Source organism: Haemorhous mexicanus, chromosome 4 (genome assembly GCF_027477595.1).
Source record: "Haemorhous mexicanus isolate bHaeMex1 chromosome 4, bHaeMex1.pri, whole genome shotgun sequence".
Lineage (NCBI taxonomy): Eukaryota > Metazoa > Chordata > Aves > Passeriformes > Fringillidae > Haemorhous > Haemorhous mexicanus.
In genome coordinates this window covers 12,982,928-13,004,875 of record NC_082344.1, presented here as the reverse complement: position 1 = coordinate 13,004,875, position 21,948 = coordinate 12,982,928, and the positions used below count along the sequence as shown (strand labels likewise).

General features: G+C 36.8%; 1 protein-coding gene across 10 annotated transcripts in view; it reads left to right on the top strand.

Annotated features, from left to right (window-relative positions):
- The window catches only part of INPP4B (inositol polyphosphate-4-phosphatase type II B), a 312,388-nt gene that overhangs the window by 100,248 nt on the left and 190,192 nt on the right, over nt 1-21,948 (top strand). For 6 of the 10 annotated variants that reach the window (XR_009486134.1, XM_059843839.1, XM_059843837.1 and 3 more), the window contains 2 exons: nt 12,547-12,771; nt 14,407-14,451. The exons of the other annotated variants lie outside the window; for them this stretch is intronic. Coding sequence is in view for 5 of the 6 variants with exons in the window: in XM_059843839.1 (XP_059699822.1) it covers nt 12,681-12,771; nt 14,407-14,451 (136 nt within the window). In the remaining variant the exon portion in view is untranslated. The remainder of the gene's footprint in view (nt 1-12,546; nt 12,772-14,406; nt 14,452-21,948) is intronic. 10 annotated transcript variants of the gene reach the window in all.

Below are 21,948 nucleotides of genomic sequence, written 5' to 3'. Positions count from 1 at the left end.
CCAGATGAGCTTATGTTAAGCATCTAAAATAAGAGAAATTTTGTATCTCTTCAGGTGTTGAAATACAAAGCTGATCCTTTATCAGATATGCATAATGGTTTTCTTGATTACAATTTTATGATTTAATTTGTAAGTAAATTACCTTTTTGTGTGACAGGCCACAGCACAGCTTGTCTAAAGGATGAAAAGTCTGCCATAATGGCAATTCTGAGGATTTTTTATTCAGGCTTGTGTCAGGATGTGGGAATGTTTTGCAGCAACAGGTGCTTTATTTTCTGGCAGCCTTATGCTCCTTCATCCCTTTCTCTTGTTTCCCTTTTTGTTTCCTCTTATGTACAGAAGAAGTAAATACACATCCTCTGCTCAGTGGTCTGGGTTGTGGATCTTGGAAGAGCATTGCCATTCATTTGTAGCTGCAGCATTGCTTCATTCCAGCTTCCACTGGTGCAGAGAGGGGAGTAACTTGTCTCTAAAGAGGCTCTTGAGATGCAGCATCTGGGGGCTTAAAATGTAGAGAACTTGAAATCATCTTCTCTCTTGTGTTTGCAATTGCTGTCGTATGTCAACTGCATTGTGAGACAGACTGCACTGAGACATCTTCTCGAGAATTGAAAGCTATTTTTGCTGCCTGCTTGCCAGTTTATTTGTATTACACATTGCCATTCATATACAAATCAAAACACCACGTCTTTCAGTCTTGGTGACTATAGAAAACTACATGGAAGCTTTCATTCATTATCCTTTGTCTTTCCAAACACTTGGCTCACCTCAAAACTGAGTAACAAGGAGTTGCTTTTCTTTGCCTAGTGACATATATATCCACTTACCACAGTTACATGTTTTGGAGGGAATGTTAAGTCTGGGGACTTCTCATGCTTCTGTCTTGGTCATATCTCCACTGAAAGATTGCCAGCTCTTGAAGGAATGAGCCTGCATTATCTACTTTTCAAGGAAGGGTTATCTGGTTTCAAGGGAGACTCTACTGGGGCTTTGAAATGTAAAGAATTAAAATAGTTACCGGGATCATTGCAGTGGAAAACTCTTCCTAATTAGTCTGCTGCTTGTTTTGTTGGACTATTATTGCCTATTTTCCCAAACTAACTTTAGCTCTTGCTCATAAAGACTTGGTAGATCCTCAAACAATGCCTCGCTCAACAGCATTTGAGAATTGCTGCTGGTTGCCATATATTGCCACAGCCTTGCTGGATTCTATAACTGAAAAAGTTCTCAACATAGCACTTGGGTTACTATCAAAACTCACTGCATTGTTTAACTACTTCCTCCTTTTCTATTTGTTTTAAACAATCAGATGGGCTGTTTTTGTGTCTGCATGACCATATGTTCCTTTTAGACCAGACAAGTCTGAATAATTTTTTGAAGAAATCAGTTTATAAGTAGTTTCTAGATAAACCTGTTTTTTCTTAGTGTACTACAGCTTGTCTCTTGAATTCTGGCATACTTCAATACAACATTGTGTGCTTTTTTCATACTCTTCTGTTTTATTTTAACCTTTTGTTTCCTTTGGGTGTTGATTTGTGTTTAACAACTGGGTTTGGAGTATTCATTTAGTAAGTGGTAAAAGGTTAGAGAGAATAAATATAGAGTTTCAAGGAAATCCTTTCTAGACTTTCTGAAATGTTATGTGTTCTGTTTCTAGTCAGCCTTTCAGTCTTCTTGTATAGAATTGTCACAATTTTGATCATGAAAGACAGCATCACTATGTAAGTAAAATGTCATTTTGTGAGAAAAGCAGGATCAAGACATCCACTTGAAAATTAACCTGAAACACTTGGCAAAAAGTTTGAGTCTTGTGGGCCAAATAAAGCAGCATAGATACAGAGAAAGGGGTGCACAAGAAAACTTGGGCATATTAGGCAGGTGTTGTAAATATGAACTGTTTTATGAAGTCATTAAGTAAGTGGCAGATATGTTAAACTAAAGTTCAGGCTTTTGGTAAAATTGCTGCACAATGTGAAAAAGATTTTATCTTTAGGATCACTTTAGGGATAAAGTACTACCTGAGGAAGGAGTGCTAAAACAAGCATTTGCATTAATCCCTGCAAAATCTCACTGAAGTTAAGAATGAGCTCTGTGACATTCCTGTTGGAAACCTGGTATGAAGGGAGTGTATGGGTGCATAGTCTAAGGGTTATTTGTTACCAGATGTTAAGGATAAAAAATGGATAATGAGAGTTTTAAGGGAAAAAATATTAATCCTGAGGGAGTGATTGATAGCTTCACTCTTCTGAAATGTGAGTCACACTTATTAACTAGAAGAGTTTGCATCTTGTCTGCAAAGCACTCACAAAAAATTATAGTGGTAATTTGTATCCTATTGCATTCAGCAATAGGTCCATATCATTTAATGTCATTTGAATTTCATAGCCAGAGACCATATTTGAAATTTCAAGTGCTGATAAAGAAATCGCTTTCAAATAAAAATGGAAGAGAAATGTCTTCTGTAAAATTATGTGATATTTTGTTCACTTGAAAATATCCTAGTTTTTGAATAGAATCTGACATTTGATTCCGCCTTGTTAGAAAATATGAAAGTTTGAATGAGCTGGGCTTGCCTGACTTGCCTAGGAATGAGGTGTCATCTAAACTTTAGAATACCAGAAGTATGACAAAAACCCTCTGAAGTTACTTTTTAAAATTTCCTGTAGGGTTTTTTCTTGCAGTTTATTCATTTTGTAACTAATTGATCTGAAGTAGGATGACACAGATCAATAATTAAAGAATGCCTTTATCCATCTGCCTAATGACTTCTATGCTTTGTTGTCTTTGTATCTCCATGTTCCTTCAGGTGTGAACAGCCAAACAGAAAGACTTCCCAGTCAGGTTCCGAATCCTAATGTTTTGCCATCTTTGTTTCAGAGTTCTGATGCCTCTGAAGTGGTACTCCTGGAGTGCTTCTGGGTACTGGAATTCAGGAGTAAAACAGATGTTTCAATAGTTCTCAGTAATTAAGACATATCTCAACATGTTCTGTGTGACGCTTTTATTTCTGCCAACAAAAATGAAAATAAAAAACCCCGGTCACCCAGGCATTGGAATTTTGCTAGAAATTTAACTAAAACATATCCTGCTGTATGTTTGATGCATATACTTAAATACTGGTGGTCTCTGAATTCATGCCTACAGAGAAAATCGTAAAATCAAGTGAAAGCCATGTCACCATCTTCCTCTGACAATAAGTAGAAGTTTGAGATTCTGTTTTGTCACATATCTTGTACAGGATGGGATTTATGTTGATGCATAGTCAGTGCATCTTATTCTTCAATAGCTGATCATTGTTAAACTCCCTATTAAATAACAAGTTTTCTGTTTTTCTTACCTCTTACCAATTCTTCATTCTTAAAATTGTTGAAAACAGCAGAAAAAATAGCTATCTCATATAAATCAGAATCCTTATTTAGGGGAATGATTTTATTTGGAGAAAGTGCTGACAGTTTTCTCTGCAGGAGCCACTGAAATAGCCATTGTATTAGAATTTTTATATGACATGAATTCTTTCTGATACCTCTGCAGAGTTTTGAAGTCCTTAGAACAGTTTGCCATTTTCTGTTAGCTGTGATGGTCTAAGAACCAGAGGTAAAGAAGTTAGGCTGCATTTGTTTGCTTTCTGGATACATTTAAATTCAGTACAAGTTCTTATCATCTTTTTATGTGCCAAAATCTCCAGCCCACTTCTAAGAAAGTGTTGCATTAATTACACTGAGTTTTGTCATCACCTGCTGAAGTGATTCATAGTGGTTGATCATGTTTGAGAAGGCAGTGACTTAAATTATATTCATTATGGATTTTATCCTTATTAGGGTAGTATTCTGGGGAGTAGCTCAGATCCTTTATCTTTTGTAGGGAACAAAATAATATATTTAGTACCTGGAGTTGAGACGCTGCATCAAAAAGTATTTCTTTCTGGGCTTGGAAGCATTGCTTTCCCTGACTAGAAGAGCTGAATGTTTCCCACTGACTCTCAAATTGAGACTTTCTAATTGTGCCTTCAATGAGACCAGCTCATTCATAGAATTCCCAACTTTATGAGTATGAATACAGTTATGTCAGTTCCCTTCTGGCACTTGTGTTACAATGCTTGAACACAATGCTGCTGAACTGAATCCAGAATATAGCTGTACTTGCTGACAGGACTCAATTAGCTCTGAAGCCTGCAAACAGGACAGTTTCTGTGGCAGCGACACTGGCAGATTTTAAGCCCAAAGTCTGGGGACATAGGCAACAATGGATACTGAGTAAGCACTTCAGGCTGCCTGTGGAGAAAAAACAGCCTGTGAATATGTGTGGAGGAAGAAATAAGCTTGTATAATTAGGAACTAGCTGAGAGACAGACTTTCCAAAATCAAGTTTTGAAGGTTGATGGTGTTTCAGTAGGATCCAGGCGTAAGGGTGGCATTCTGTGCATCCTCTAAAAACGTATTAAAGGGGAAGATAGGAGACAGTGCAGGAAACGCCAGGTAAACAGAGTCAGCAAATGATGATGAATTCCTGGGGCATGACCAAACAAGGTAGAGAAAAAGACAAGACAGAGGAGAAATGTATTTCAGACTTGGCAATTTTCCCATGCTGAAGAGCAAAGATGACTACCTGGCTGATGATTTGTTGGATGGAAAAGCCACACTATTATGAGATATAAGAACAAAACTGAAGACAAATGAAAATGATATACAGTGTACAGAATGAGGATAAAATACTAAAAGAAGTGAAATAATAATCCATGTACCATAGGGTAGAATGAAATTCAGAAGACAAAATGGGGGAGAAAAGCAAAACTCAGGAACTAGGAAGAGAGGCCTTTTATCAGTAGGGGCTTTGACCATGAAAAGCTAGTTGTGTTGTCACAAGATTAGATCCATTGGCTATTGGGAGCCAAAAAAAGCTATAGAATGTGTATCTGGGACTTTAAAGGATTCAGATGAAAGCAGGATAGGAGGACATACCTGCTCACAATGTCAAATTTCTTGTGGAACTGATGAAGGCGAGTTGTGCCACAGCACAGCAGAAGCTCCAAGAGAGGCTGTGAGATTTAACTTGTGGTAAAAGGACATTTTCTTCATCTTGCAAGCTTCAACTTGGAACCGTGAAGGGGTATTGGAGAGAGCCTTTGTCCAGTTGTCTCCGTGTATCTCTGACTAGTGGATTGAATCCTATAAGTTGTAAGAGTGAGAAATGGAGACTGACTGGGGTATTGAAGAAGAGAACATAATGAAGGGCAGTGGAGTAGGCATGTAGGGAAAAATAAGGATATGTTCATGCAACCTCTAGTGATTCTGTGGAGCTGCTGATTACCTCTGGGCACTGTGGGCCGTGAAAAAGGAGGGCTGTACAGAAGAAGTCAGACAAAGTAGATAATCCTGTCAGGGCTTCAAGTTGAGTGCTCGTGAAGGAGCCTAACTCAGAAGATTTCCAAGTGGACCATGGAAGGAAAGGGAAAGATTTGTTAGGTGAACTTTGACTCTGCGTGTGGCTGATGGCTTTTTGTGCCCTTCTGCTGGGAGCTGGTCACCATTAGCAAGACAGGGTGGTCTTTGGGTCACTGTTGTGTTTCCTTGAAATAGGGCAATAGGAGCTCTGTGACTCGATGTTCAAACTGACCATGGAAACAGTCTGAAGTTGACCACTATGTTGTACAGAGCCTTGTGCATGTAAAACTCTGCTTCCTTTTCTCCACGTGATGGTGTACAATGCAAAATTGGGAATGTCCCCAAGAAAAAACACAGGCACAGTGAAGTGAAACCAGATGTGAGAGACAGCATGCAGGCACTGCCGTCTCTTGATCTGTAAATCTCTTCTGTCATTCAGGAAGAGAGATTCGTTAAACACTGTATTGCTTCACTGTGTGTGGTCCCTTAGTGAGAGTTAGGGAGGTAAGAGCTGTAATATCCAGGTAGGGCTGGTGAGGAGGGTGGGAGAGAGCAAAGGAAGAAAACAGAGATTTTCATACAAGGTCAGTCATTTAGATCATATTAGGTGAATTTAGTAAATCAGGAAAATAATAAAAAAGGGGCCTGTATGTAGGAATACCCCTAAGACAGCAAGCATTCCCTTTTGTCATTTGTAGTATGCAAGCCACTTAAACTTGGAGACTTTTGGTTCAATAGTGGTGGCTTGGAAAGACAGGTCAGGATCACTCCCTTTTATAGAGATGCAATCAGTGAGGCATATGCAAAGGTTTCTGTTGCAGATCTAGGCAGAGAAAGGAGATCTCAGAATCCTGCCTTTTTAAATGCAGACTGATGGTCCAGCCAGAGATAGGAGCTGCTTCCATTCAGCAAAAGCAGTCCACTGCTTTGCAAAGGCCACCCTGGGAACTTTCAGTGAATGCTGCAGTGTATTTGTTCTGGGATCTTGAGATACCAATGTGGTATTGAATATTTGTGGGGTTTGCATTGCTTCCAGTATAGGTGTGGTATTTAATGAATGGGTATAAGCAGTGTGGCATATGTGGAAGGTGACAGGTACGAGAAGAAATAGTGTTCTACTGCAGTAGTCATCCTGGGGCACCATGCTGTATTAATCTCAAATACACTCTTAGTGAGGCTCTGTAGGGACTTAAATGGAGCTTATAATAGTAACTTACGTAAGTTTATTCCAGCATTGCAAAATGTAAAAAAAAATCACTGAAGATAAAAATTTTAATTAAATACTTCATCTTTGATTGAAAATGTAACTTCCAAAGAAAGATTAACATAGCATCATGAGTAACCATGGGATGATTTAATCACTACTAATTTGAACATGAAATGCATCAGCATATAGAATTCAGACAGATTTGTGAATTAAAAGCCTCTGATGTCTGTATTAGAAACATCCTGCGGATATAATTTATGTATCAAAGCTTTCATTTTACTTTTGTTACAGCATATGGTGGTTATCTGTGATGGTGCTTTATATTTTAGAGGCAGTGACTCACTGGTATTCTTAACCCTTTTCCTCTGCTGATCTAGCAGCTGAGCTGAGAATTACTTTTTTGCTGGTGTGTGTGAAAAGAGACAGACAACCTTTAACCTTTTTGAACTCTCATACTTTGCATGTTAGCATAGGAGGAAAAACAGTGATCCTTTAAAAAAGTCAAGGCCGTCATTGTGGATTTTGACCATGGGCTTTGTACATTTTATTAATTTGAATTATTCCAGTAATTTCTTCTTTGTCGTGTTCAACATTTGTTATGTTTAAACTCTCATGAAGGGAAATACAGCAAGCCAAAGAGCATCAGTCTTCCTGTCACCTTTAACTGTTTAGTAAAATAAACCAATAAAATCTTCTTTAAAAAAAAGAAGGTTAATAACAAGTGAGTAAGTTGCAAAATCAAAGTGGAAATGTATTTTTTTATTTTATTATGTTTTTATTTTGAAAACCTTTCCACTAGACTGCAGTCTTTTGAAAGACAAGAATCAGGTCCAATAACTGTCTAAAGTTTTTTGGTGAATTAACAGAAACCAAAGTTTCTGTGTAAAAGATTGTGATTAAAATTACAGTAAAATACTTTAAAAAATTCAGAGTAATGTCACTCAGACATTTTTAGCAAGAAATTTGTTTTCATTTTAAAAACAACTGACCTATATAAGTATTTAGAGGGAAAAGAGGCAACTAATAGTGTTAAATTGAAAAACTTAGGAAGAATAAATTTTATTATGAAATAATGGAAAGAAGGAAAAGTTTTCTCAGGATGAAGGAACTAACATCAACATACAACAATTTCTGATTTTAAGCTGTTGGATTAGAGTAGAAAAGACTTTCCAGTGCCACTAGGAATGTGTCAGCTGTTTATGCAGTTCCCTTTTTCGACATCAGTTCGTCAGAGTAGGGGCATTGAGTTATTTATTTGAGCAGCACAAGTCCTGTGGGACCAGAACTTTCTATGCTGACTTCTGTGGAAGTAAGTCTCATTGAGACCCTGCTTAAGCACAGAGTTGTTGGTGAACAGACCATATCCTCAGGTCTTGCCTTCTGTAGAGTCTCTGATACTGAAATGAGGAGGAGCAGCAAGAGATAGAGATACAATGATATATACTTTTCCTTTCAGTTTAGTACTGTGGGTATTTTGGAGGAATATTTAAGGAATTAGAGATGGGACCTCTGAGTTGCTTTTGATGGTGTGATTTATTTTTCTTATTTTGTACATAGGCAGGAGGGGTGAGTTCGGCTCACATCTTCACTGCATGGCTCAGATGGTCCCAAGACCTCTAGTTACAAGACCTTTTAAGGATTTATAAACCAATATAACACTGCTAAGAAGGATAATTATGCTTTTGTCTCTATCCTTAAATATTTCATCTTATGGACTCATGCTTGAGTGTAAGCTTTCTTAGCCAATCATGTTATGACACACAAACTTACACTACTACACTTAAAAACTCTAAACTTTCCTCCGTTTAGCTTAATGTGTCTCTGCTTTAAACTATAAATCCATATTCTTGCTTCTAGCACTTAAGTTTGGAAGCCTTTTCCAAGGTCTCAGATCAAATCCTGTGTTTAATTCTAAGCTTTGTCTTACAGGCCCAAGGTTCTGAGAATTGCCTGTGTTTTGGATTCCAACAAGTACTATAAAGTTTAAAGTTTGTTCTGAAAAGAAAACCAGTGTGTTTAGTTTTTTGAAGGTTTTTCCCTGGGTTTATGAACTGGAAACCCCACTGAGGATGTCCATCTTTAAGAGGAGGATTATTGTTCTGCTATTGCAGATTCACAAGTAGAAACTTTTCTTAATATGTTATGTTCTTAAAGCTTACGTGTCATCCTGTTCAAAAATGATATCACAGCAATAAAACTAGGAGTGCAAACTAGATAAGGCACTGTTATTAAGGTCAGCAGTAAATGCTTGCAAAAGGTAAGGTTTTTTTCCAAAACTACTCATGGTAACTCCTTTCAGCAGTAACAGTATAGCACAGGGTGCTTGTGTTCTACAATAACTTCTTAGCAGGAAAGTATAAAGTGCTTTTTTCTACCTATGAAATAATACTGCATTTAGGTGTAATATTTATATTGTTATGATTTAATATAGCTGTTATTTATTTAAATGTTAATATTTTAATAAAACATGGAATAGCATTTTTTATTTAATTATTTGTATAGCTCTTCTGATATATCTGCCCTTCCTTTGAGGCCTTCATTACATTTGTGGGTCCATTAATTTCATTTTGGGAAAGATTCATATCAATTTTTTTCCCCCTAATGATATTTGGAATTAAATGTCTGAGCTTGTTAGGGAGTACTGTATGCAGCTGATTTAAAATAATAGTCAGCAACTATTTGAAGGAAAAGAGCAGAGAGATTATGATCTTTATTACATAAATAAACCTGTGTGCTCCTTTATTGCAACAGACTTTTTTACCAGCATGCATTTTTCATGTTGTGTTTCCTCTGGCAAGATGACTTTTTTTACATAAACCTTCCAGTGCCTAAAGGGGGATATACAGGAGAGCTGGAGAGGGTCTTTTTACAGGGCAATGGAATGATAGGACAAGGGGGGATGAGTTTAAACTAAAAATGAACAGGTTTAGGTGTTAGGGAGAAATTCTTCACTGTGAGGATGGTGAGGGACAGGCACAGTTTACCCAGAGTAGTTGTGGATGTCCCATCCCTGGCAGGGTTCAAGGCCAGGCTGGATGGGTCTTGGTCTAGCAGAAGGTATTCCTGTCCAGGGGCAGAGGGCTTGAACTAAATAATCTTTAAGGTCCCTTCCAACACAAACCATGCTGTGATTATGTGCATTGAAACAGAATGGAAAATGGGTAACTTACCTACTGATACCAGGTATACTGGTATCAGTATACCTACTGATATCTTCATTCTTACTGCAGAATAAACCTTTTTACATTTGCAGTGATGAGTATTTTCCAGGCATTTTCATATGCTTTTCAGAATTTAACTTAGCTGTCAGAGTACTCTAAGGAACTAAATATAGCAGACTGTAGTGTTCTGAAGTGATAGCTTAGAATGAATTTCCACATCTCAAAACTAGCATCTGTTAGATCAGAATTATCCCCACTCCTACTGCATTTCACTCTCAATTTCTGGTTCCATGCATATTAATTATAATTTAGTATGCCTTTTGAGCTTGGCAGTCTGATTTTTACAGCTAAGAGGTAAATAAAAATAACATGATTTCATGTATTGAAAAACATAGATTTCCTCCCAAAGCAGATGTTTATTATCAAGCTAATGGTAGGATATTTCAAGGCAAGATTACTGTTCCTATTTCCATTTAAAGATAAAGGGAGAAAAGAAAAGTACACCTTGGTATATTTATATTTTGGCTGTTAACTGCTGACTTGTTTCCCTGGCAGCTTTTCTTTCACCTAAGGTATTTTGGATATCCAAACTGCTTTCATTAAAATTGTTTGTGCTTTTAAAGGTTGAATGCTATAAGCAGATGTTAACTTTGTGGTTTGTTTTGTGTGTGTGTGCATTTTGGTGGCTTTTTTTTTTTTGTGTGTGTGTGGGTGGCTTATTTTTTTGTTGTTCAGTTTTTAAAGTTTTGTTTGGTTGGTTTTTGTTTTATGTTTTATTTTTTAAATTAAAGTGAATTAGTTAATTTTGATCTTGATGCTGGTTTATTTTTTCCTTTTTCCTTTTTCCTTTTTCCTTTTTCCTTTTTCCTTTTTCCTTTTTCCTTTTTCCTTTTTCCTTTTTCCTTTTTTCTTTTTCCTTTTTCCTTTTTCCTTTTCCTTTTCCTTTTCCTTTTCCTTTTCCTTTTTTTTTTTCCTCTAGTAGCTCCAAAGTACTATAAAATATGACAGACTTCAGACTCATTGATGTCAATGACAGGAGGAAATAGAACACTCTGCTGGTGTAGACCTTATCAGAGCAACAGAAAAGTTAATAGCTCTTCTAAATACTGGTGTTTCTGAAGGTTATTTCATGAAAGTATGGCTCACATGAAGTACCAGATCATAGGAGAGCTTACAGCTAAATCTTCTGTCTCTTCAGTCATCTTGGATAAACAGCAGAGCTCATCTTGGTCAGGTTTGGTTGCTCAAGAAAGATCTTGTCTGAAAAAAGGATCTAATGAACATCTGAAGCTCTCTTAAGATTTTGAATATTCTTCTCTCTAGAATTGAATATGTGTTTTTTCTGACTGAGTCAGGGTTAAAGGCAAGCATTTGAATCCTTCTTACCTTTTTATCTGCCCCAAAAGCAGATGTTTCCACTTTAAGTCTTTCCTCATGAAATCTATGGTCCAGCTGGTATATGAAATGTTACCCAGCATTTTTCCAGCATCTGCAGTCACACAGTTGGATTTCCTTAGATCCAGCCCAGACAAAAAAAGCTTGTCTTAACTCCACAGGGATTTGTGTACAGTTTTTAGAGTCTTCTAGACTTGAGGTTTCATCTTTTATCCTCTCCATAACCATAAAAGCAGAGGTTATTGTAACTTTGAGATGCTCAGTTTATGAAGTTTGCAAACAGTCTTAGAATAATATGTGTGCAAGTGCCCAAGGTTAGATACTCAGGTAGTAAAAGAAATTTAAGTTCACTTTGTATGGAAAAGAACTTTTCTATGTTGTTTGGATTTTCAAACCAAGTATGAAAACCTTTCAGTGTTCTGTTTTGTCCAGTGATATGATATATGGCTGATTTAGCTCAGAATGATTTTCAGGCCCAATGAAATACTTTAATCCTTGTTAATACAACAGCACAGGTGTTTTATAGAGTTTTATGTTTCTAAATTAGGTAGTAACTTGTTTTAAAAAAACCATTGATTTTCTTTCCCAGTTTGTTCTTCTTGGTGCGTGTTGCACTAAATGTCTCATTGAGTTTGTGACTCTGTGAAGCTATCTATTCTACAGAATTTTAAATGCCTAAGAGGTGTTTTTTCTTCCTGTTCTAATCTTAATCAAATGACCAGCCCTTGCTACTTACCTGGATTCCTTGGGAGCTTCAGCTTCCCCCCCCCCCGCTCCGCCCTTCTTCTTCCTTTGTTCTCAGAAAATTTGATCATAAAACAATTAGACTTCAGGCAGAACAGCAAATGACACATGGATAATAATGAGGTCAGAAGCTCCCACATACAACCTTTTGAGTCTTTGCAGAGGAATTATGTCATGCTAAATTATCTGCATGTGTTCCTGATTGTATTCTGGCAAGGATGAATGAGAGGCTGAGCATAATGAAGATCTTTAATAGAAGAGATGATGGACACATTAATTCTGGTGAATCCCACTCTGTGACAGAACCAGTCTGCTGCCCTTGCTAAATTGAATTCATTGTCAAATTAGCAGCTCAGAGAGCTGCCTGGTAGGCTGCAGAATCTGTGCTGGAAAAGGATTTCCCATTTTGGTTTGATTCTGCCACGTAATTTAGCTATCTGTTCACTGATCTTGGAACTACTCTGTGGATATGTTTAGTACTGCACCGATTCTGAAGGAGCTGGGATTTGACTCCAGAGGTGGATGGGGCTGCATGGTTCTGTGACCATGAACATAAGTGTGTGTGCACTGGTTTTGATTGTCTTTGACATCAGTATTTCCATCATCCCCCTTTCCAGTCACAGTCCCTAAGAGCTGCTTTCATGCTTTCTGAGTGCAGAGTTTCAGAGTGCAGAACCGGATCTTTGCCTCGAAGCTTCATCAAAGCCAGACTGTGAATCTTGGGCTGTGGCACTGGGAGAGGTGAACTCGGAAGGTTTGCGGAATAAAATTCAGCAGCTCCAAAGGCTGATCATGGAAATCAAGGAGGAGAGATCATCTGATGAAGCACGACAGTTTTTCCCTTCATCCCAGTTAGACAGTCTAGGAGAGCCCCAGTTTACGAGTAAGTGCATGTACTCATTTTATGGAATGGTACAATAAAAGTGGCCCAGTCTCTGTGGCAGTTCAGATAGTGTCACAAGCAGGGTACAAAATGCTGTTCAGCTTCTTGCTTGTCAAAGTGCAGTTTAGAGGAAATAAACTGGTGAAAGTTGTCTTTAATTTTTTTTTCCCTGATATATTTTTGTTTATGCACATAACTTTCAGGGGAACAAACATGTGATTTCTGTGTTTCTGAGTTTTTCTCTCTAACCTATTTTCTTCATAAGAACTAAAGCATTTTTTTCCTCTTTTATGTCCTATATGGACTACTGTTTAAAATATAGTCTGATAATATTGATAAATGTATAAATCTTTAGTGATACTTAAACTAGTATCACAGGTTTGTTCTATGCGATGTAAAAGCAGACTGAGGATTTGAATGCAAGTATGTTGAGTTGTTTTTGGTGCACTGGAGTCAGAAGACTGTATTTCAGTTGCCGGATCCCTTAATCAATGCTGTAGCCAGCATATTCATGAAGGTGTTTCAGGCCAATATGCTACTGGAAGAGTTCAACTCAGAAATTTATTATAGCTCCATTAAAAAACAAACCAAACAAAAAACACCAATTTTTTTTTTTCTTTTTGACCTAAGCTCTGCAGCTGTAATTTTCGTCAGACAGATGTGAATGAATAGCTACACTAATGAGAACGGTGTGAGTCTAGACTTAGCAGCATCATGTTTTTATGGAGCAGACACAGCTATAAGTTTGGGGTGATTTTTTTGTTTGTGGGTTTTTAAATTTTTTTTTTAAACAAAAAATCTTAGTCCAGTTCATATACTAACTCAATCCTTCCCATCTGACCAATTTCTTCCATACTGACCAATAATTAATAATGCTTACTGGAGACAGTACAAAAAATGTCAAGAAGAGAGAGTTTAACTTCTGCAAATTCATTGAAACTGTAGTTGTGATCCAATTACTTCATGTTTCAGGTGAACAACTAGGTGTTATTCACCTGTCCCTCCTTGCTTCCTACTTTTCTCTTGTTGTATCTCTGTGATTCACTCCTTTATTTTAGCACAAGAAAATAGTTGCCCTTTGAAATAGAACATAATTCCACAGTGGATTGAACTGTTCTTCTTCATGCTATGTAAGAAGAGGAATAAATGTATTTATTCTCCAACAAAAAGAAGTTTGGCTTATTGCTATACAGTTTGTTTGTAGATCAATAATGTGTTTATATTTTACTATATTAACCTGATCTACCTACTTTCACTAAATATGGGGCTTGTTTTTAATGTGATAACATACCTACTTAAAAATTACTTATGAGACGTAGTATTTTCCCAACACACATATAGTCAGTTCTTGTGACTGAAAATCTTACAAGTAACACAGCCATGAAAACCTTGGCTTTTTTTCCTACTTTCCTTTCCTAGCAACAGAAGGTTTCTATTAAGAAGGAAGTCTTCTTCAAAAGTAGCCTTTTTTCAGGCAAGTATTTCATCCAAGTTTGCTTTGACCATGAGTTTCTAATATAAAATGTTACTTCAGTGGCAATGACAGTTATAGGCATGTAAAAGTTTTACCATGTATTAAAAAGCAAGATGTGGAAATCAAATTACCTCTAATATTTTTTTTCTTGACCTTTTAAGGTATTCAGAGAATTGCAAATGATCCAAAGCTGGAGTTCAGTCTTGGTAAGATACAATTTTGAATTTTTGAAATTATAATGGCCTGTGTGTGAGGAGTTTTTTTTATGTAGTGTTATTCAGTGTAGCATGTGACTTTTTAAAAAAAAAATTAAGGTCTAGGTGGGAGAAGTGCCTGTGCATGCCTTTTGAAATGCTGATTTTAGTTTCTTAATTGGTTGTAATTGCTAAAGGTTTATTGAATTCTCTAGTACCATGCTGCTCTACCAGGGTGAAAATGTGCCCAACAGCTTTGTGAATGTAGTTTTTGAAATACTACTTGTTTGGAAAAAGACATTTAATTTGAAGTTTTTAAAACAATATTCAGATAACAGGACTGTTGCTTTAAAACAAACTTAAATCTAAATGTGATGGTTTTTTGTAGTGAGGAGGCAATGTAAATGTTTACCTGATTTTGCCATTTTATACTTAGTGATACTTAGTATACTTTGTAATTGGTATCTATTGTTATAGTATGTAGCAGAACTGTTTTGGAAGGGGTTCTATCAGCTCAAGCTTTTCCTTCCATTTAGAGGTACAGAATAATTCATATTGCTCAGTAAATCAAGCAATCTAATTGAATAATGGTATATTTGTAATACAAGGCCAAGGAGCACGATATGTCAGCTCAAACTGTGCAAAACAAGCTTGGCTACTTTTCACTGTCCTTTCAGTGCAAAAGCTTTGAAGCTGTTGAAATAGTAAGTGAAATAATTTTTGTCTGTAGAAGCACTAAACACAATAATTCTGTGTGGGAAATAAGAATGAAAACTAGGTTTAGTTGATTAGTGGCTGGACTCTCTTCAGGGTCTTTGCCAACTGAAATGATCCTGTGTATGGTAAAAGAACACAGTCACAAATAGTGACTTTTCAAATATTTGATTCTATGTGCTGTCTGGATTCTGAACTAAAACTTGTCAAACTTTTTACAGTGTTTACATCCCTATGACCTGTGAATATTTATTTGATATTGTGTAGCTGTACACTGAGAAACTTTTAGTCGGTGTTATTCAGTGTCTGTTAAAATTCACTCTGGTATAAAACCTTTTATAACATCTGTTGCAAAAAAGTTTAAGTGTAAGAGGGAGAGGGAAATGCAGATAACTGTGAGCAGAATATTATATAAATATCAATTAGACTGCACTATTTGGAGAATTTAAATAGTCTACAAACAAGTGTCCTTCAGAAACTCCAAACACGGCAAACAGGATGGCATGAGTGATGTGGCTTCTGTGGTTCTGTTTTTGCTCCTTGCATTTTGGGAGCTTCTTTCCTGGCCTTGTCCTTGGAACTGGGTTACACTTGGCTTGTGTGCTGCTGCAACTGCACTGATTAAAAAGCTGACACCTTAAAACTGTGCCCTTTGGGACAGACACAGTTCTATTTGATACAGCCATTTTTAGAATACCTTACATTTTATCTGTGTATTTTTTATTGGTATGTCTTCTAAAAGTTAGATAGTTATGGCATTACAAAAATTTTGTTGAGTAGGTAATGGGTTTTTTTTCTGTATAGACTATGTCTGCAGAAATTGTTAAATGTTGGCATGGAACAAAGGCCTCATTCTCTGTTGGCAGGAAATCACCATGGTATAATAACCATTAAGAGCAGATTTAACTTTTCTGTGCATTTCTGTTTACATTTTATAGGTGATGTAACTGTAGTATTTGGGCAGAGCCAGTGATTGCAACATTCCATCAATAACAAACTCTCACAATGACTCTGGTGTAGTGTAGGAGAGGGAAGAAGGTGCTACAGGCACTGACTGCAAATTAGATGAGCAGTGCTTCAGGGAGAGTTGCTTTCAGTGATAAATGTGCCCCAGCAGGCAGAAGTGTAAAGTAAAGCCATTTTCAGACTTGTTTGGGCTTGTGCTGGATGCATCTCTGTTCACTCAGAGTGTCAGTATTTGTGTTTTGCATTGGGCTGTTTCTAATAGGCATTTATGTTCTGTGGTTTGTTCTGTGGCATTATTGATTGAGTCATTGCAGCCCTGTGAGGGATTTTATACACTGGATCCTGCTGCTGCTCAGGTAACAATTAGGAGTAGCAGCATAAACCTCTTGATTTTGGCTGATGCTCCTGTCCAGAGTTGTAAGTCAGGGATATTTGGCAACGCAGGCAATTGTATAAAGCTGATTCTTAGTATCTTGAACCTTAAATAGTACTAAATATTTAAGCACAACACATTTGCATTAGGGGAATACACCTTTAGTGACTGAACAGTCAATGAAATTCTTAGCAGTTGTCCTTCTTACTGGAATATCAACATTCCCATACCAACACTTCCTAGCTCCAGCAACCCTAGTCACCAGCCCTGTGCTGTTGGTTTGTAGAAATGTACAGCAGGCACCTCCTGCTGATGAGTGACATAGGAACAATTTAGCTGGGAAGGATGCACCTGATGTGTGGCCCAACCAGTTAAAATTCCCCTCACAAGGGCAGCTGGTTGAGATGCCCCTATGCTGTTCACCTGATTACTGGCAGGGCTGGAAGGGACTCTGCAGCCTGGCCTGTGCATCTGGAGAACACCACTGCTGCTAGCAGGCCAAGGACACTGCTTGACTGACACCATCCTTTGAGGGATTTTATCTAATTAAAGACTTGGCATTCACTTCAGCTAATCAAGGACTTCCAAGAGCTCTCTCTGAGATGAACCAGTGCATGGTAAGCAGGGATGAGAGAGGAATTTGCTGCAAGCAAATGCCACAGTTATGATGTGTGCATGGCTTGGGTAACCAAATCTTAGGGCTCTGTAGAGTCATTTCAGCTTGATTAGGCTTTAGGCTGGTATTTGGCATTTAGAATTTGGAAGGCAAATCTAACAGTAAGATTTATACAGCTGGTCTCTAGCCCTGAAAGAATGGCTTATGCCTGTAATTTTGTTCATATTCGTTATATGATCAATATTATTATATTAGTTAAGTAGCATACTTACACATATATATGCAAATAGACATTTGCTTCTATCATTCGATATACAAATGTGTTTAAATATATTTAAAAAATTTGAACATCTCATAATTGTAGTTTAAGTCTCTTGTCACTTGTTGGTCAATAAATAACATTCAGAAGTGGAACTCCCGTAAAAAAAAAACAAAATGTGGCTTTTAAATAATATTTGAGTGCTGCCAAATATATGAGTTTTATTTAGGGACATTATAACTAAATACTGCTGTTTAGTGTTTGAAGTTCTGATAACTGAATTTTGAAATAATGATATTAAAATTCTTCATAGAGTTTCGTATTTTGTTGTGGTAGTTACCTTTCAACATCCTATGTCCATAATACTCTAGAAAGCATTCCCTTCATAAAATGTCTAAATATTGCCTTCTCTTATTTTATTTTAAAGTGCAATAAAGCATTTATTTTCCCGGAGGTTAAAGCAAAGAATAAAACTCACCTGAATTACAGCTGTCCACTGCAATACATTCAGCATTTTCAGGAGTGTGCCTGTCTGGTAACATAACTTTGGAGTCAGAGCATTCTTTAGACGAAGATTTTTTGTGTTTTATATTCCTGGGGACTCTTTGGAAATGTAGGTGATTTCTGAACCTTGTAGCTGCTGCTAAGTTTAACTTTGCAAACTCTCTCTTGCTGTTTGGCATTTTGAGTGCCTGTGTTCTGCGTGCAGTTCCATGAAGCATTAGGAGGTAGGATATGACAGCCTGTGCAGGGTGATGAGTAGAGAGGAGGAGCAGAGCAAAAGAAATCAAACCAGATACTGGGCCTGAATAGCAAACCAGTGAAACTGATAAAAATCTTTCCCATGACTTTGAAGTGTGCAGTATTAGATCTTATATATATGTTTATTTTGAGGCTGCTCTTCTTGGTTGCTTCTCCAAAATATCCCGGTCCTTGAGTCCCAGATCTAACTAAATGTATTGTGGATTCCTGACTTCAAAGTAGCTGTGCTGGATCAATGTGAAGCATGTGAGCCCAGCTGATGTATAAGGTTATAGTTATGGAAGATAAATTATATTTTGCATTTTGATGAACACTATTATGAAGTTTTGAAGAACTTGTGCTTTTAAGGGTATTTGATAGTGAACTGGCAAATCAGCACAAGAAAACTGCAACAATCAGAAAAATGAGGGAACAGGGTGGAATGTACAGTTGGTGGTCAAAGTGCTCAAACACAAACTTGTTAATGAATGTAATGTTAATAGGGAGAAATTAATCAGAGGAAAAAAGGAAATAAGTTTGTTAGTTACTCTCTCAATAACCAACACAATTTTAGTGTTTTTGCATTTGTCTAGTTGCTTAGAGTTGTGAAGAGAGGGCAAGAGATATGATGGATGTAGTATGGTAGTAGTAACCAAAATAGCTGTATAGAAAAAATGTCTCTGCTCATATTGTAGCATATTTAGGTGGTAATTTTTATGACAGCACCTGTCTGACATTTCCAAAAGTGCTCTCTTTTTTTTTTTTTTTTTTTTTTTTTTTTTTTTTTTTTTTTAATATATTAGGTCAGTGAATTTTTGTTCTATTGTTGAATAACCTCTAGGTACTTTTCAAAGTGTAGAGTAATGTAAATCTTGTGATTATGTTTTTACAAAATCTCATTAAATAGTGCACAAATCACAGAAAACTTAAAACTTGAGCAAGTACTTGAAAGAATTAAAATTAAAATTAAAATTTTCTAGGTTATTTGTTTATTCTTTTCACCAAATAGTGGGTTGATCCAAAACAGTCTACTTGTAAATGCCAAAGTCTTTATTCTCCATGATCTTATTTTTTCCCAAGTGATACTGTGATGCCATCCCTTTGGAAAAGGTCTTGGAGCAGATTTAACTCTGCATACTGAAAATAAATGGTACATTGTTGCTGCTCGAAGAGCATGACTAAATGATTTTTCCAATTCTGAAACATAATCTGGAGTTTTTTAAGCAGCAGCTGTTCCTGGAAGAATGATAAGCAGATGTTTTATCCTTACCACAAACTTGAATCCAGTCTTGATCCTAGTAGAATTTGCCCATTTGGTTATCCTTCTGCTTCATCAAGTTATGAGCTGGTGAATAAATGATGCTTTGTTGTGTTAGCCAAATAAAATTGTAAAAAAAGTCATGAGTAAATCTAAAAAGGGACCATTTCCCTGTGAATCAAACTCACAGTGTCGCTTATTGCTGAGGGATATTTCTCCCTCAAAAAAAGTTGTGTTGGCCATGTTAGAAACAATAGCAGCAAAAATATAAAAATGAAGGCTGGGTTTAAGAGTTTTAAATTTTATTTTATTTGTTCATTTTTCCCTTTGTTGTTGTAACAATTTTCTGAATTTCACTTGAGTTTGTTTTGGTCCCACACAAATTCCATCTTCCACCAAACCAGCTAGTCAGGTTTTTTTTTACCCCCCCTTAGTTTTACAGATGTATCTTAGATACTGTTACATCACAACAACAAATAATAAATAAAAAGACAATTTTAATTGAACAGAAAATATTCAGGATGTAGAAAAGCTACCACATGACTGGAAGGAATGGTCTTGTTTTCTACTGGGAGCTACTTGTTTGACTTCTGTCTGCTTTGAGACTTTTGCACTGCAGCATAAGATGTCTTAAATGCAGTTTATTCTTAGTAACTCAGTGTTGCTAGGATGAGTCCTTTTTTGACTGAAAGGAATCCTCCCAAAGAGACAGCAATTCAAGCCCAGTCTGAGGCTGTGTTGGCATGTTTTGACTTAGGGCTTGTAATGTTTTTGCAATAACTCTTGCAGGAATTTCTTCTTTCCCTACTTCTTCGGGAGAACTTGAGTCAATTTGCAGTCGGTTTCAGTGCAGATAATGCAACAAGTGAAACAGTCTTCCTAAAGATTCTAAGGTAGTGAATGCCTGTCATCTTTCACAACGTGCTGTCACCTCTCTTGGCAATGTTCAATGATGGATAAATGCATATCCAGCAAATTGATGAGTGATGTTGCGTTAGTGACTCTAAGGACAGTCAGCTCTTCTTGCTGTACTCCTGCATTCTCTTGCACTCACAGTAAGCTTTCTTTGTAACATGCAGATGTTGTGTGAACATTGCTGAAAAGTGATTTGAGAACGGATTTGCCAAGATCCCACATAACTTTTTTTATCCACCTCTCTTCCCAAAATACTTTGCTCACTTTAAAGAATGCTTTTGGGATTCTGTGATAGCCCTTGCCATACTGAGCCTGACTGTTAGGGGTTTTTAAATAGGCAGCTTTCTGAACCTCTGCTCCTCCATCACTGTGTACCTCTTTACAGCATCACTGCTGAGTTTTGCATGTTGTGTACTCTGTCAGAAAAAAAGGCCAAAACTCTCTAAATACTACCATTAAGACTTGGTAATGTTGGAAAAACAAATCCAGGAAATGGAGTTTGTGGGGTGGGATGTGTGTGTTGCATGGACACATACCCCAAAAAGCTCAAAACCAGAATCCTTTCAAAAACTCATATACTTGTTTGGTTTTTTTCCAGCTTAAGTGGGTTTGAATCCTAGAGAATTAGGCTGGATTTTTAAATTTGTGCCTGTAGGCACTATAATTCTAGAAATCTATCCTTCAGTCCTGTTTAGGGCAGGGACTGTCTTCATTTGCACTGCAGCTAGAGAAGCAAGATGCTGTCACAGTCCTTAAATATTAATCTGTACTAATTGTAGAGCTTACTATGCAAGGACTCAAAAATTCCAAACATGAAACTTGGGAAGATACGTGAACAGTTAGTGTTCTTTGTGCTTTTTGCATATTAAGAGAAACTGAAAATTCTGTTTATAATAATATATACTTTACAGTTAAATAGAGTTATTAATGAAATTATCTGTATAGAGAGTTATATATATATATATATATATAGCTATTCTATGCAGTCCATAAATAAGAATTTTTTTTTTTTGTTGATGAGAACCCATTACATCTAGTGTAGCATTACTAATTTTTGTTATCTACTTTGTTTCTGTGTTTCCTAATAGAAGTAGTCACAGAAATATTTCCAACTTGTCAGCATTCATTGATACTTAATGGTTTTCATTAACCAGTTTTGACTTGTGTAAATTCAATTTCTGTGTAGGTGTTAGAGATTAAAATTCTGCATTACAAGGTGCTATGTAGCAGTTAGTCCCCATGGTGGGCTCGTTAAATGCAGGGATATTTATTTGCTCTGAAGTGGGTCAGAGCAGAGGATGAACCAGCATGAGGGAGCAAATCATTACTGTCTGAGTATATTCCAGTGTGATGGATTTACAGGAATCTGCTGGTGTGCTGATGCAAGTAGTAAGAAACATGAGGATGTTTTGAGTATCAATATTAAACCCAGGTGCAAACTGAGTTTCAGGCAGTTTTCTTCCATTCTCCTCCATGAAATTGAAGTATTTTCTGTTTCCAGAAGCTTTTGCTTTTGTGGAAAAAAAAAAAAGTTGTATTTGAACTACTGGGAGAAAGTGGTTGACAGCCTTGTAAATATAAATATGTATAAATAAGGGCTGTGACTAAGGCAGACTTTTACATCTAAAAGCCTAAAGATGCTCACAGTGACTTTTACATGTTTTGAT